Here is a 15,816-nt window from a genome sequence, read left to right as displayed (position 1 = left end):
TTATTAAAAATAAATAATTATTAAATGAAATCACACTAATATCATATCATTTGAACAGTTTAAAAAAGTTAAAATTTGTAATAATAAATTTTATTGGATAAATATAAAAATTATTGTGAAATACAATATATTAATTTAAGATTTTTTAAAAATTATCTTATGAGTCTCGTTAATCTTATTTATCTTTTAAAAGATAAAATTCCGGTCATTAAACAATTTACTTAAAAAAATAGTCTCATTAAAAATATTTAACTTAAACCGTAATTAATTCTTAAACCACATTATTATGATTTTCCCCACAAAATATAACCTATGTTGGTTTCCTTATATAAATTATAAAATACTCTTCTCTATTTTCTTCATAGTAGTACCTACGATACATTATAATAATACATTTATTCACACTATACTATATACTCCAAATACACACAGTTGCACTTTATAGTATATGCAATTTCCACACAAATCCCTACATCATTAATTTTATCTCTCTCACCAATCACCTTCTCCATCCTTTCCCTTTAACCAAGTTCGCAACTTTTTTTGTTCTTTCTGCAACACTACCTCGGTTCACTCACTGGGTCATCCTCCAATTCTGTTTTAGAGCCACACACCACAGAGATTCCTCTTTGACTTTCAACCCACAAATAGGTGAAAACCACATCATCATCTTCACTATCATCAACTATCTTTACTTTACTTTTTCAAAAAATTCATTGATTCCTAGTTTTATTCTGAATTGTTCCTTGTTTTTTAGTGGCTTTTTGTTGATTTCAAGGGGGATTTTAAAGTGGGTTGGTGTTGGTTATCTATTTGTAACATAGGTTACTGTGTTTATGCTTTCCAATAAAGTTTGCTGCTTTATTGGAATCTGATGAAATTCTGTACCTCCCATTTGATTTTTATAGATAGTTTTTAAGCTCGGATAATTCTAGGTATTTGGGTGTATATATATCACTTGAAAGTTTCAATTTTGTGAGGCTATTAGGTTTTGATTGTTCCAGTTGTGTTTTGTTGACTTTGATTGTCATTTCTGAATTTGCTTCTCAAAGGTTTGGAGGAACTCAAGTTCAATCTTTCTTCTTCTATTTTTCTTTTTATATGCAGTGATGTTTGTTTCTATTTTTTTGGATGTTCTTAACCCTAGGTTTTATAGTAGTTTATGTAAGTTGTGTTTTTAGTATTTGATTAGTGAATTTTGTGTTTTACTAGTTAGGTTGTAGCATCTAGATATTGGATTTTGTGTGTCTTTTGTCTTAGTTTTGAACTTTATCTTAAAACTTAGTGTGAATTGATATTGTTTTTTTTTTTTGTAGCTGTTGTTGTTTGCTAGGTTAGCGATTACTGTGGTTTGATTTGATCATGGATTCTCCACAATCTGTTGTGTCACCCTTTAGAACCTCAATCTTGGGTGAGGGTGAGAAGCACAAGGATGTTTTCGCGCAAGGCAACAGTCCTTCGTCTAAGGAGATTGAAGTCAACGGGAAGGAAACTATCATGTCAAATGCCGAGGAATGTGTTGGAGTGCTTGACGTTTACATACATCAAGCTAGGGATATTCAGAACATCTGCATATACCATAAGCAAGATGTTTATGCTAAGATTTGCCTGACGAGTAATCCTGAGAACGCGGTTTCTACAAAGACTATTAATGGAGGTGGAAGGAACCCTGTGTTTAATGACAATCTTCGTCTCAATGTTGGGAACGTTGATTCGTCTCTTAAATGTGAGTTATGGATGCTGAGCAGGGTGAAGAATTATCTCGAAGATCAGTTGCTTGGTTTTGCTTTGGTGCCGTTGTCTGAAGTAATAGTTCAGAATGGGAAGCTAGAGAAAGAGTTCTCTCTTTCTTCGACTGATCTATTTCATTCTCCTTCAGGGTTTGTTCAGTTGTCAATTGGTTATACTGGTGCTACGCCTGATGTTATGGCGATATCGGCTATACCTAGTGAGGAGGCCGCACGTGCTGCTTTGCAGAACTCGGAAACAGCCGAGTCATTGGCCAGAGATTTGGGTAAAATTGAGTTTCCAGATCCTAAGATTGCAAATGAAGATCATTTAATGGTTTCAGAATATTTTGGCATTTCGTGCGAGGAGAGTCAGTGCTCTGATAGCTTGGCCAATTCTGATGCTGAAAATCATAGTTCTGAAGCAGGTGTTCGTCTCGTGGAAAGTTTCTCAGCATGTAGCGGTGAGTCTGTGCAAGTGCAATCTCCTAAGGTTGATTCTCCACCGAGCAGTGTGTCGACAAATGGGGTTTCTTCTCCTTCTGCACCTGAAAGCTCAGAATCATCTGATGCTGCTGCAGCTTCTAAGTCCCCTGGTGATGAACAAGTTTCAGGCACAAAAGAGGTACAAAAAGTGGATGTCAAAGACGGTGAGAGTGATTCGTCAAGTGTTGTTCCGAATGAATTACTCCCTAACCCTATTGTAACTGTCAACATAGAGCCAGAGCCGACGATGGTGCAGCAGGATATCGTTGATATGTACATGAAAAGTATGCAGCAATTTACCGAGTCATTAGCAAAAATGAAGCTTCCGATGGACATTACTAATGAACCAACTAATTCAGGAAATTCAAGCACCGAGCAGAAACTACCACAATCTAAGAATGCTAACTCCCGTGTCTATTATGGGAGCAGAGCTTTCTTCTGAGCTTTTGTGTCCTTGGTTTAAGGAATACGGGCAGGTGACCTTAGGTTTTAGATTAAAAAAAGAAATTTGGATTCTCTGCAGTCACACAGTCGCGAATCTCGGTCGTTAGATGAAGACTGGATCATATTCTAAAGTCAATTCAGTGAATTCAAACTACAATCGTTCTGATCTTCATCCAACGAACAGACCCCTTGTACGTGCGATATGTGCTTTCGTTGACTGTAGGGAATTCGAGTTTGAGTCCAGAAAACTGATAATAGCAATGAAGTGAAATAATGTAGTGTATCCAGTGTGGTTTCATCTTTCTGTATTTCTTCTGATGTTGTAGGTTACAGGGAATATAACTTTGTACTCTCTCACAAGCTTGTTGCTATCTTAACTGTTACATGAACTTTTTCTGTGTTACATTACCTTCTTTCTTTGTCCTTTTCATTTAAATGTCAATGATTGTGAAATTGAACTTTATAGCACAACATACTATTAATCATGTGGAGTAGTGATAATATGGTCCTACATTCACATGGTGAATGCTAAAGTAGATGGAGCAAAAATCTCCAGGATTTAACTTTCTTCTATTTCACATGCAAAAGCTCATGCCATGCCATAAAGTATCACGGCTCTTTATCGTTTTTCGGCCCATATTTTCTTTGTCCTAATTCAACAAATTCAGAATAGTCATCCTTTTTCTTAATTTGAAAAAAACTCTTGAAAAATGTAATTATATCAGATAATCAGAAATGCTAATGAATAAGCTTCCATCAAGTTAGAAACTAAAATTTACTAAATTCACTGTCAGTACATCTCATTCATGGTTTGAAATACAAACAGAAGAAAAACCAAAGAAACTTGAAAGCTAAGGTTCCTAATGTTGTATAAGGATTTCTTCTTGTTTCATATAGGTACTTCAATTATCTCTGCAGATCTGGCATACATGTGCCTCCTACAGATCCATGCAATCTGACCATTGTCCCTGTACCGTACTCGCCACAGTCCGAACTTCTCTGCGATATCCTTCCCTGTGGAGCACTTCCTTTCTCTTAAGAAATCAACCATCCATTGTTGTGCTGCTTTCATGTCTTGTTGAATGCCCCTCGAGCCTTCCGTGGACCTGTTTCTACGTCCGATAGCAGCAGCGCCTACAACACCAGCTGCAGTTGCCCCGGCTGCACCGAAGAGTACTGAAGAGCCAGCCAAATGAGCTACTTCCTTACTCAAATCCGGTATCATTTGCCCCATTCCTGCTGCAAGATGAGCTCCTATTTTAAGAGCTAAAGTAACCATGACCATGAACTTCTTCATGTATGGAGCTATAGCCTTCACAGCCATGTTGTCAACTTGCATCATTTCACAACCCATTTGATCTTCAACAACATGCATTTGTCCCCGGAACTCACATAACATGTGAAGACGAAGAGCGGTCATGCCAGAAACCACGCTGGTGATCAGTTTCCTCGAGTGGTTTTCTGCTTTTACGAAATAGAACATGTTCGGTACTTTCCTCTCCTCAACTTGAGAATTGAAGGTTGCTATGTAATTTACTTTGCGATGAAGCTCAAGTAGGAGTCTGTGTTCGTAATATCTCATCCCTTGGATTTCTTGTTTCACGTCTCTAATTTCTTGCTCAATAATTTTAAGTCTTTGTAAAACTTCTTCAACCCCTTTTGCAATGCCACCAAAGGATGGTTCGACTTTTTCAGCTTCATTGCTTACAGTTACAGCTTGGTTTTGCCCTTCAGTGTTGTTTTCAGGTGGGATTTGCAGCTCCTGCGCAAGATTGTGTAGGTCATGATACCTGCGATGAAGCACTTCGCGGAAGTCATCATCCGATAAAAGGTCTCGTGCAAAATCAAACCCTTCTTGGAGAATAGGCCTTCCAGAATCCATTACCGAACTCCATGTGTGTTGATAATCATACATGCTGTCTGCCGGAAGTGATAGGAGCGCTTGTTTCAGTTGCTGCAAGGAAGCAAATTGAGTTCTTCTGTATCTAGGGGGAGTCAAATTTCGCACGCACTCAGGTCTAATGATATTTTCCGTCATGGTGATCCCATGGCAAACACTTTGAATTGCTGGGATTATAAGTTGCTGAATGACTCTTAAAGTTTCTGTCATGTTTTTGGTGGAGCATGCGAGGATATCGATATAGTAACCGAGTTGTCCTGCAAGCTCAACTCTGATGTAGATTCCATTAATGCTGATCGAAATGAGGTACTTCTCGAGACTGTAAGTTGCACCATGTTGATTCATCAGAGACTTTATTCTGTTGTGAAGATGCACCTGCAGTCAGGAAGTAAAACTGAAAATTCTAGCGACGGTAGCTTTGAAAACTTTTAAGTGAAGATCAAAATATAAACCGCATATGGTGAAAATGAAGGAAGAAAGAACATGATGGAGAAATACTTGCCTGTAAGCGAGGAAAGAATCCAGGAGTTAGAAACATGTGACTTGAATCATCACATTCAAGATGGCGTCCGGCATAAAGGCAATCTGGTGAGCTTATCTGCCACCTCTGATGCTTTCCTCTACCTTCTTCAAGAATCGAGGGGATCAATAATAGAGAATTTTGATCTGATGGATCTTGCTCGTAACAAAGTTCAAGTTTAAGCATCATTCTGACAAGATCACCCGCTTCTAAGTTCTCAAACACCTTCGATCCCATACCAGGAATTGAACTTTGTAAACTTCCTCTTAAAATTTTCTCCAGTTCCTTCCCGCTAACGAATCCATTGTTTTCCGAAGAATGTTGCTTTTTAACATTCAACTTTAAGAGCTGACCAAGCACTTCACCACAGAACCACTCACAATCTAAAATTAGAAACTCCAACTCATCAAAATAAATCACTTCACCAATTTGATGAAGACAAGTAGCGATAGCTTTTCGCTTCATTTCAACTGCCTCTTTATTATAATGTCTCGACCGGATTCTCAAATACGGGACTTTTACTTGACACAGATCACCAAACTCCTTCCACTTCATTGCTGGCTTGTTGTAATTCTCTGATCTCCACTCTGATAAAATCTGTATTAGATCATTGCAAAGTTGATAGACTCGCGGTACTCTTTGAAGAATTGTTTTGCACGTCTTTCGGATGTGATGAGTGAGTTTGCTAACTGATGCTGATGATCTTGCATCGACCGTGAATACAGTCGGGTAGAACTCAACATAGCCTTGAAACTTGTCTCTCAATCTCTGAATCGAATCAACAGTTTGCTGCAGATTTTGCGATGATTGGTTGATTTTATCGAAGTGAGTAAGAACAACAGCTACACTCGGTAGCATGCATTGTTGCACTGCTCTTTTGGAGTTGGAAACTATAAACCTTAGCCAATATTGCAAATCCTCTTCAATCTCGGCAGTGCTTTTTGGTTCTCTGTTGCTCGGCTTCCTGAATAAACTCAATACGATGATGAAAATCGACGCACTACCGTGCCCCGGAAACATAAGATCATGGAGGGAGAAAAACTCGTGTTGACCAGCAAGATTCCATATCGAAATCTTTGTATCCTCATCCTTGAATGTTTTTATCTTCATTCCTACTGTTTTCACAGCCTGCTCCACTGGATTCACTATTGTTCTTACTTGATCCAAGTAGGGAAGTGCCGGCGAAGCCGAGAAGTTTTGTGATATTGATTGACAAAGCGCCGTTTTGCCTAAACATACGAATTTAAAATATGATTATAATTGATTCTGTTCGAAGAAACTATTTAATTAAGCGCTTATCGCATAAATACTCAACCTTACCTGCATATTCTTGTCCACAAAAGAAAACTCTGCAACTCTTAGGCTCAGTCATAGGCATGTCTTTGATCAAATCAATTTCTGGTTCAGGATTCTCATTCTGCCCTAATCTCTGATAAATCGCAATAGTCTTTCCAGAATTATGTAAAGGTGTTCTTGAAAGATCAACTTCTTCAATCCAAGGATTAATCTGCAATGTCTCCATAATTATCTCCAGCAATGTCTCTCCTTGAACACCTTTACAACCTTGCAACGACAAACATTTCAAACTCGCGTTCTTCTCTAAACTCTTAAAGATTTTAACAAAATCATCCGGTCTCAAACTCTCATCATCATGTATCCCGAACCGCGTCACCGTCTCATTCGTCATTAAAAACCGTGTTATAGCTGCTAAACCATCTCTTCCTATTCTCGTTCCCCCTCCTCCGAAAGTAACACACTTCAAACTAACGTTAGCCTGCATTTGCAAGGACGAAAACCTACTCAGAGGACAAAGTAAATGCTCGACGCCTATTCCACCGAACAAATTTCCGGTTAGATATAACTTTTGCAGACTATGATTCTTGAATAGCCCAGCAGCAATGTACACAACACCCTTATCTTTAAGACATGTTCTTGAAAAATTAACTTCTTTTAGCGTTTGGTTTTGTTCTAAAACCCATCTAAACTCCTTAGCACATTTCGATTTTATCTTCACACCAGTCATGTCAAGTGATTTAACAGTCAAATTCATTCCTAAAGAACAAGCAACCCTACAAGTACCTGAAAGATTAAGCTTGTAAATTCGAAGCGTATTGTCACCAGGTACAAACTCAACAACCTTAGAACTTCTTTCGCCATTTCGTTCACCGCTCCAAACATGCACTTCCATAGCCCGATTCCTCGCCAAAACCGACGATATAAGAGGCGTAGCAGTGATGAAACTCGAGTCGAAAATTGTTAACAGCTTAAGAGATGGATTAACTTCAATCATCTTTGAAATCTCTTCAGCACCTCTTGAACCTATTGAATCTTCCCAAATCTGTAACTCCTCTAAACTATGGTTCACCATAAGAGAAGAAGCTATTAATCCAGCTCCAATAGAACCAATGCATGATTCTGAAAACATAATCTCTTTAATCACTTTGTTTTCCTTCAAAATGTCAGAAAGATCTGACATTGTTCTTCCATTGAACCTGTTTCTTTTGAAAAGAATTTGCTTTATGGTTTGGTGATTATTGAGAAGGGTTCCAAGGCTTTTTACCTGTTGTGACTCCCATTCAACTCTGTGAAACTCCAGGTTTCTTAAAGTGGGGTTTGTGTTGTTGGATGATGATGATGCTAGTGAGGTTAAGAGGTTGGAAAAGTGGTGATGATTTTCCTGGGAGATGTTTATGTTTATGGAGTTGTTTGTTTCTTGGTAACAATGTGAAGTTGGTTGGAAAAGGTAGAAGGAAATGCTGTGTAGGGTTTGGTTCTCCATGGTGATTGCTTGAAGAAACCATTGTAGGTCTTTTAGGTTCTGGTTTGATGACATTGTCACTTCAGAAGTGTTTTTTTTTTCTTTTCAAAGTTGCAAACATTTGGTGTTTATAGTTTATACCCCCAACATCAAATTTAGAGTGAAAATGGTTTCGATTTTTGGAAGATAATGTACAAATGTTTGCCGTTGTAGCATTTCTTAATGACCTCATGACATTTTTGGTTTAAAAAGTGTTGCAATATTCTTAACTTGTCTTGATGATGGTATCACTTTAGGCAAAAGATGTTCCTTTTCATTGGTATTGATCCTTCACGTATCCTATCTATATTTCTTTTTCATTTGAGGAGGACTGAGTCCAAAACTGAGAAAACACAATTTATTATAAGGGTTTCAAGACTTTAAATACTGACATGACTTTATTAGAGATGTTCTATTTGATATGCTTCGTAGTATTTGTGAAGAAAAAAATGTTTGTAAATTTTTGACTGACCCACAAAAGAGAAAACTGACACTTAGACTAGCGGATATTCAGGTGTACGAATGAGTATAAGGAAAGATGCATGCATGGATCCCTCAAAAATTTTCCGTCTCAATAATTGATCCCTAACGTCAAATGCCACTAACAGTTTCTTATGTGGCAGTGTACGTGGAATAATTTTTGTTTTTGTTTTTCTTTCTGCAATGACAGCGTGGCATAAATAGGTTAATTTATAAAGAGGAATCCCAATTTCTTCATTTTCCCTAATCGCTACAGAAAGTTTCCCAATTTTTTCATGTTCTTCTTCTGCTTCATCTCCTCTTACTAAAATCGTGAAACCCATCATCCCACTTGCTTGTCTTTGTCATCCTTTTGCTCTTATTCTTGTTCTACTCTCCAACATCATGTCAACTGCTTCGGTGAAATCTCGAGTTGGGAAGTTTTGTGGGTGTCATGTTCGTATGGTGTCGTATCACTACAAGAGTGGACCAAACAAAGGTAGGTTGTTTTGGAGATGCCCTAATTGGATGAGTGCAGATACGTGTAATCTCTTCATATGGGATGAAGATTTTGTAGAAAAATCTAGAAGTGAAGTTGCACATTCGACGAACACGGATTCAGAAGTCATGGCATCTTTGGGATATATGAAGTTCTTGTATGAAGAATCAAGGAAGAAGAGCAAGAACTTGAAGATCAAGTTGAAAACAGAGAAATTTCATGGAAGATTGAAGATGTTTTGTCTTGTTGTGTCCTTTATCCTGAATGTGTATTTTGTTATGAAATGTAGTTGCTGAATTAAGTGTTATGTCATGAATTTTGTAATGTCATTTTTTATGGTGGTAGTGTTGTAATGTTAACTTGATTTTTAATGAAACGAGGTTGTTTGTTCTGCATAATTTACTTGTTTGTATCATTAAGGTTCAAAATTAGCAATAGTTACTTGTATCATCATGACTTTAACTGGTAAATTGTTAAAGCCAATTTAATTTGATTGATGACCAAAAGTTACTTGTAACATGACGTTAATTGGCAATAGGATAAGGATAACATTATTTAAGTTGCAGAGTACAAAATGAGGAGCTCCGTAACATTAGTTGCAAAGTACAAAAAGTGGAGCTCCATTACATTTCTTGCAAAGTACAAAATCAGGACCAAAGTACAATAGGTTCATATTACATAACTATAAACTTGGTTCATAACACATAAGTTTCAAGCAAACCAACTCCAAGAGTCTCTAGTTTCAGTCTCCACAACCCCAAAAGCAAGAGGAAGGTATTGGTCATTTGCATCCCTACTAACAGCAATCAGCAAGATTCCACCATATTTGTTTTTGAGGTGACAACCATCTAACCCTATGAATGGCCTGCATCCAACCTTCAATGCTTTCTTAGTTCCATCAAAACACATGTAGCATCTTTCAAATCTTGGAGGTGTTCTAGAAATGTTCATCTTAAATGTGTTTCCTATTTATTCCCTCCTTAATTCAGCTCAATAAGACCAAAACATACTGTATTGCTTGGCTGAGTCTCTTTCAACAACCTTTCTAGCTAGCTTCCTAGCCTTAAAGGGTCTGTTTGATGCGCAGGATAAAAGACTGGATAGGATATCTGTATCATATCCTATCTCAATCTAGTGTTTACTAACACAACAGGATAGGATAAATTAATCCTGAAACTTATCCTATCCAGCCTCACTAGTTCAAATTGTTATCCTGAATATGAGCTGAGTTAGAATCCGGCAGGATATGATAAGAAAATGATTTACTTATTTACCCCTATAAAATATAATTTAAAATAAAAAAATTAAATATGACAAAATATAAATAAAAATTAATTTGATATTAAATTAAAAATATTAATAATTAATTTAATAAAATAAAATAAAAGAATATTTAAAAATAAAATGATTATTAAAATTTTAAAAATATGAATACTAATTTTATTTTTTACAAAGTTAAATATATGTTCTTGCAAGGTAATTTTATCATTTACATACTTTGTAGATTAAATAAAGAGATAGGAGGATTAAATATTAATCATTAGATTTAATAAATGGTATTGAGGAAGTCATATGCAAGCATAGATAATAAATATTCATCAAAATCCCCCTATAATGTTAGCTAGTTTTGATTTTAAATATACAAAATCCTTCTGTAATGTTAACTAGTTTTGATTTTAAATATACAAAATCCTCCTGTAATGTTAGCGAGTTTTGATTTTAGCCCCTGTAAAAAAATTGGATTCCCCCTTGAAATGTTAAGATTTCATGTTTTTAGCCCCTCAAGTGACAAAGTGGCATGAAATCTTCAAATTTGCTTACATGGCAGTCCACATGGTATTTTCTTTTAATTTTTAATTATTTTTAAAATGCTTGTGGATTTTTTTTTATTTTTAAAATTTTAAACTTTTATTTTTGAATTTTTTTTAGAGTTTTATTATTGTTTTATTATGAGGGGGTAAATCAAAGTTCGCTAAGATTACAGGGGTAAAATACAATTTTTTTTTGTTTTGGATATAAAAACAATTATTTATTTGATTTTTTTAATTAAATTATATTTTTGGATAAAAAATATTGTCCTTGTTTTGAATTTTTGTGTTTGCACTGCCTGATGCCACTCTCTATTCTTTCACTCATAAATCACAAATGTTACCTATAGATTGATGGCCTTGCCTTTGAAACCAAACACAGAACAAATCTCAAAGTCATTACCTCCCTTGAAATCTCCATTTTTTTCACTTTTCATAAACTTGTGAATCTCAAATTCCAGTCAAGTTCTTTGCAATCTTATCACTCAAACGCCTCACATATATCACATAGAAGTTGTAGCAACCTTAACATTGCATTTGTAACAGCTCTAACACCATCCTTCATTTTCAACTTTTGTCACTTGCAACTTAAAGTGAACAGAAGAATTCAAGCATCTTCAAAGTCAATTGAGCATTCAGTTAAATTCAGGAAGGTCCCATGAAGCTTTTAGGATCATTACATTGCAACTAGAAGTGCCTGAAGAAGCATTGGACATTCTTCAATTGGTAAGCTTCTTGAATTTTAGAACTTCATCATGTGAGCATCATTTTTTATAATTCCCAATTCTGTTATGTTTGTCATGATGTAATGAATAAAAGCCCTTAACTGTTTGTCATTTATCATTGCTATAGGTAATTTATTTTTATTTTGAAATTCTAGGGTTCTTAGAGTTTATTGCAAAATTAAAGAGTCACAGGTTAAATAAATTTATGAGAGTTATATGGTTGAATTCGTATTGCAATTCTGAACATGTTTCATCTTTACATTATTTGAATTGGTTGAGAAATGAGTGTGTTGCGTTTTTTGAAAATTCATGAGATTGAGGTTGAAGATGAAGTTCAAATTTGAACTTCTGGACATGTTTTAAAATATATTTAATTGAATGCAAACAAGGACACTATTTTATATCTAAAAATAAAATTTAATTTAAAAATTCAAATAAATAATTGTTTTTATATTTAAAACAAAAGAAAAAGTATTTTACCTCCGGTAATATTAGCGAATTTTGATTTTAAAATGTTTAAATTTGTTTTAAAAAAAATTCCACGTGGATTGCCACATAGGCAGATTGAGAGAATCTTTGCTTCAATGTGTCAGTCACGGATGTATTTGAAGGAATCTGAAAATTGCAAGGGGATAAAAATCAAACTTTACGAGGGAGTAAAATCAAATCCGGCCAACGTTACATGGGTGTTTTATATATTTAATCCCATGTATTATTTTTGTTAGAATTAGACTCTCAAACCTTTGAGTAATTCATTATCGTTAAAGATAACAATGAAGAAAATAAGAACAAAAGTAGGATTAGGGTTTGCGGAAATTAAAAGAGAAGAAGAAAGTATTTTCTACAGAGTTTCTCTCTGCCTACAAACTGTGGAAATTCTGTTATTCACTTGCAACTGCAATTTCTGTGAATACAAGTTATTTCAAAACAAGGGTTTCTCCCTCTATTTATAGTTTTAGGTTTGCTTTCTCCCTAAGTCAAAGCCCAAAACATAAAAGCCCAAAATACCTATTTTAGACCTAAATCAAATCCAATCAAATATGTGTGTAACAAACTGTTTTCACACTTTGATATATTTATTCGACACACCTTGTGTTCGAGCAACTACCTGCTTCGACACAAGGAATTACAATTTAACATACCACTTAATTCATTGTGTCTAAGCTATCTACATTCATAATAGCTCTTAGTCTTCTGAATATTTCAACCAGCACTCCCTTCGTCATGATATCTGCAATCTGATTCTCAGTTCTGCAGTGTTCCAGATTCATCTTCCCTTTAGCTGCCTGCTCTCGAAGATAGTGGAACCTCATTTCGATGTGCTTGACCATGTACTGTAGGATTCTTCGCTAGGTTGATAGCTGATATGCTATCGATTTTCATGGTAATTGCTCCATGATCTTTCCCTGTTATCTCTTCGACCAAGTTCACCATCCATGTTGCTTGACATGCACAAAGATAAGTAGCTATGTACTCGGCTTCGCACGATGATAGTGCCACTACTGGTTCCTTTCTTGAACTCCAAGCAACTGTAGCACCATCTAGCATAAATACATAACATGCTGTGGATTTTCGATCCTCGGCATCACTACACCAACTTGAGTCGGTGTAACCAACTAATTTGCATTCTTTTCCCTTATCAGCTGCAGAAAACAAAATGCCACAGTCGAGAGTTCCTTTCAGATACCTCAATATCCTCTTCTCCGCTGCTAGGTGCGATAACTTTGGCTTCTGCATGAATCTACTTATCATACCTACATTTTATGCTAAGTTAGGCCTTGTGTGACAAATGTGTCTCAATGATCCAATAAGTCTTCTGTATTGGGTTAGGTCGACATCCTCTTCATCTGATTCCTTCGACAATTGCAGTCTTGGCTCTGCAGGTGTCGAAGTCGAATGGCATTCTTCCATTTCAAATCTCTTGAGAATTTCACTTGTATATCTTCTTTGATGCATTATCAAGCCTCTATTACTCTTGTAGAATTCAATGCCAAGGAAGTATGAAATTTTGCCCAAATCCGACATTTCGAATTCTTTGCTGAGATCATCTTTGAAGTCTTTGATCTCTTTCTTGCAGCTACCTGTTATCAACAAGTCATTGATATAGAGACATAGTATAAGCAATTCACTCTTGCTTATTCTTACATATACCCCATGTTTAGTTGTGCACTTCACAAATTCTTTCTCCCTTAGGAAACTGTCGATATTCTTATTCCAAGATCTTAGAGCTTGCTTCAGTCCATACAGGGCTTTATGCAGCCTGTACACTTTTATCTCTTCGCCATGTTTCACAAACCCAACTGGTTGTGCAAAATAGATCTTTGTCTAAGGGTCCATTCACGAATGCACATTTAACGTCCATATGACACATGTGCCAATTGTTCATGTTCGCCAGACCAACAACCAACCTAATCATTTCGATCCTGGCAACAGGTGCAAAAACCTCATCGAAGTCAATTCCTTCCTACTGAAGAAATACTTTCGCCACAAGCCTTGCCTTGTGTCGAGTCACTTCACCTTTGGGATTACACTTCACCTTGTATAACTACTTCACATCAATTTCCTTCTTTCCTTGAGGAAATTCGACAAGTGACCAAGTATTGTTGTCTTTGATGGACTTCAATTCTTCATTCATAGATTTCGCCCACTTCGAATCCTTCAATGCCTGAGTATCATTGACATGTTCAACATCTGCGTAGAAAGCGTAATGTACCAGCTCACCTTCATCATTGATTACATTATCTGATGTAATCACACATTCTTGCAACCTTACAGGCATGTGTCTTGTTCTCTGAGGTATGCTTGGGCCTACATCACCTCTGACTTCCTATCGAACTTCTTCTCTTTCGACTTCAGTAGCTGGTTCGTCATAAACAAATTTCACTGAATCCTTCTTGACATTTTCAGTCCAATCCCATTCTTTAAGCTCATCTATGATCACATCCCTGCTGATCACTACTTGCTTGTTCATTGGGTCGAACAAATTGTATCATCCAGTCGAATGATATCCTATAAGGATCTTTTGACTCGACTTGTCATCAAGTTTTCTTCTTATCTGATCTGGCACATGTCTATGTGTTATAGATCCAAATACCTTCAGATGGCTCAAGCTAGGCTTCACACCAGACCAACATTCTTCTGGAGTAATTCCTTCTAGATTTTTCGTCGGACATCTGTTCAGAATGTATGTTGCAGTCGACACAGCTTCTCCCCAAAATTATTTAGGTAAATATTTGCCTTTCAACACACTTCTCACCATATTCATGATGATTCGATTCTTCCTTACTGCAGTTCCATTATGCTGTGGAGTGTAGGGTGGCACCACCTCATGCACAATCCATTCTTTCTCACATAACATGTCGAAGTCTTTCGACACATATTCTCCACCACCATCGGTTCTCAAAACCTTGAGCTTCCGAACACTTTGTCTTTCGACCATAGATTTGAACTTGGCAAATACCTCGATTACTTCACTTTTCTTCTTGATCAGGTAAGTCCATAGTTTTCGACTAAAATCATCTATGAATGTAACAAAGTATTTGTTACCTCCATTCGAATCCACCTGGATTGGTCCACATACATCATAGTATATGACATCAAGGGTTGCCTTCAACTGGCTTCCTGCATCCTTGCTGAAGCTATTCTTGTGTTGCTTTGCTTGTACACATTTTTCACACACTTCTCTTGGAATGTCGATTTCTGGTAACCCTGAAACCATATTTCTTCTTTTTCAACTCTCTGATGTCATTGAAGTTGAGATGGCATAGTCGATAGTGCCATATCCATTCATCTCTGGTAGTTGCAGTTGCAAGGCACTCATGCTCTATCACATTGAGTTCAATCTTGAAGGTTCTATTCTGAGACATATGAGCCTTCAAGATCAACCTCCCACTTGTATCGACAACTCTTATCGTTTTGTCTTCGATCAACACCTTGTAGTTCTTTTCGACCAACTGTCCAATGCTGAGCAAGTTGCTCTTCATGCCCGGTATGTACAACACATTGGAAATTACTGACTTTTTTCCATCTCTCCTCTTAATCATAACATCACCAATACCTTCAGCTGCCAGGGTATTGTCATTTGCAAATTTCACCATGTTCTTCGTTGAGGGCTTTATGTTAACAAACCAATCTTTCCTTCCAGACATATGTGATGAGCATCTTCAATCCAAGTACCACTGGTCCTTGAATTTATCTTCATATTTTGTTATGACCATCAACAACATCTCTTCTTCATGTTTTGCAAATTTTGCATCGCCTTCTTGACTCTCATTCTTTTTTGGACAAGCTGTCGAATAGTGACCATACTTCTGACAATTAAAACACTGAATGTGACTATTGTCAGGCTTTCAACCACCACCTCTTCCTCTGCCTGTAGCACCACCTCTTTGATTGCCTTGGTATGAGGGTTTTATCTGATTCGACCAACTTCCTTCTTGTTGATTTCGACT

At 36.5% G+C, this 15,816-nt stretch overlaps 2 protein-coding genes across 2 annotated transcripts; one reads left to right on the top strand and one right to left on the bottom strand.

The window, feature by feature from the left end:
• The first annotated feature begins 430 nt into the window (after positions 1–430).
• LOC131662319 (uncharacterized) lies at positions 431–3,060 on the top strand. The gene is made up of 2 exons (XM_058932087.1): positions 431–651; positions 1,317–3,060. The coding sequence occupies exon 2, from the start codon at positions 1,363–1,365 to the stop codon at positions 2,653–2,655; it is 1,293 nt and encodes a 430-aa protein (XP_058788070.1). The 5' UTR covers positions 431–651; positions 1,317–1,362; the 3' UTR covers positions 2,656–3,060.
• Positions 3,061–3,369: 309 nt separating this feature from the next.
• On the bottom strand, positions 3,370–8,174 carry LOC131662318 (protein TORNADO 1-like). The gene is made up of 3 exons (XM_058932086.1): positions 6,398–8,174; positions 5,060–6,306; positions 3,370–4,932 (listed from the first exon to the last, which is right to left on the bottom strand). Exons 1-3 carry the CDS (start codon positions 7,908–7,910, stop codon positions 3,547–3,549), a joined length of 4,146 nt encoding a protein of 1,381 aa, XP_058788069.1. The 5' UTR covers positions 7,911–8,174; the 3' UTR covers positions 3,370–3,546.
• Positions 8,175–15,816: the final 7,642 nt, after the last annotated feature.

This window comes from Vicia villosa, linkage group LG3 (genome assembly GCF_029867415.1).
Source record: "Vicia villosa cultivar HV-30 ecotype Madison, WI linkage group LG3, Vvil1.0, whole genome shotgun sequence".
In the NCBI taxonomy this organism is placed as follows: domain Eukaryota; kingdom Viridiplantae; phylum Streptophyta; class Magnoliopsida; order Fabales; family Fabaceae; genus Vicia; species Vicia villosa.
The sequence above is the reverse complement of the archived record's forward strand: the minus strand, read 5'-3'. Positions and strand labels throughout refer to the sequence as shown.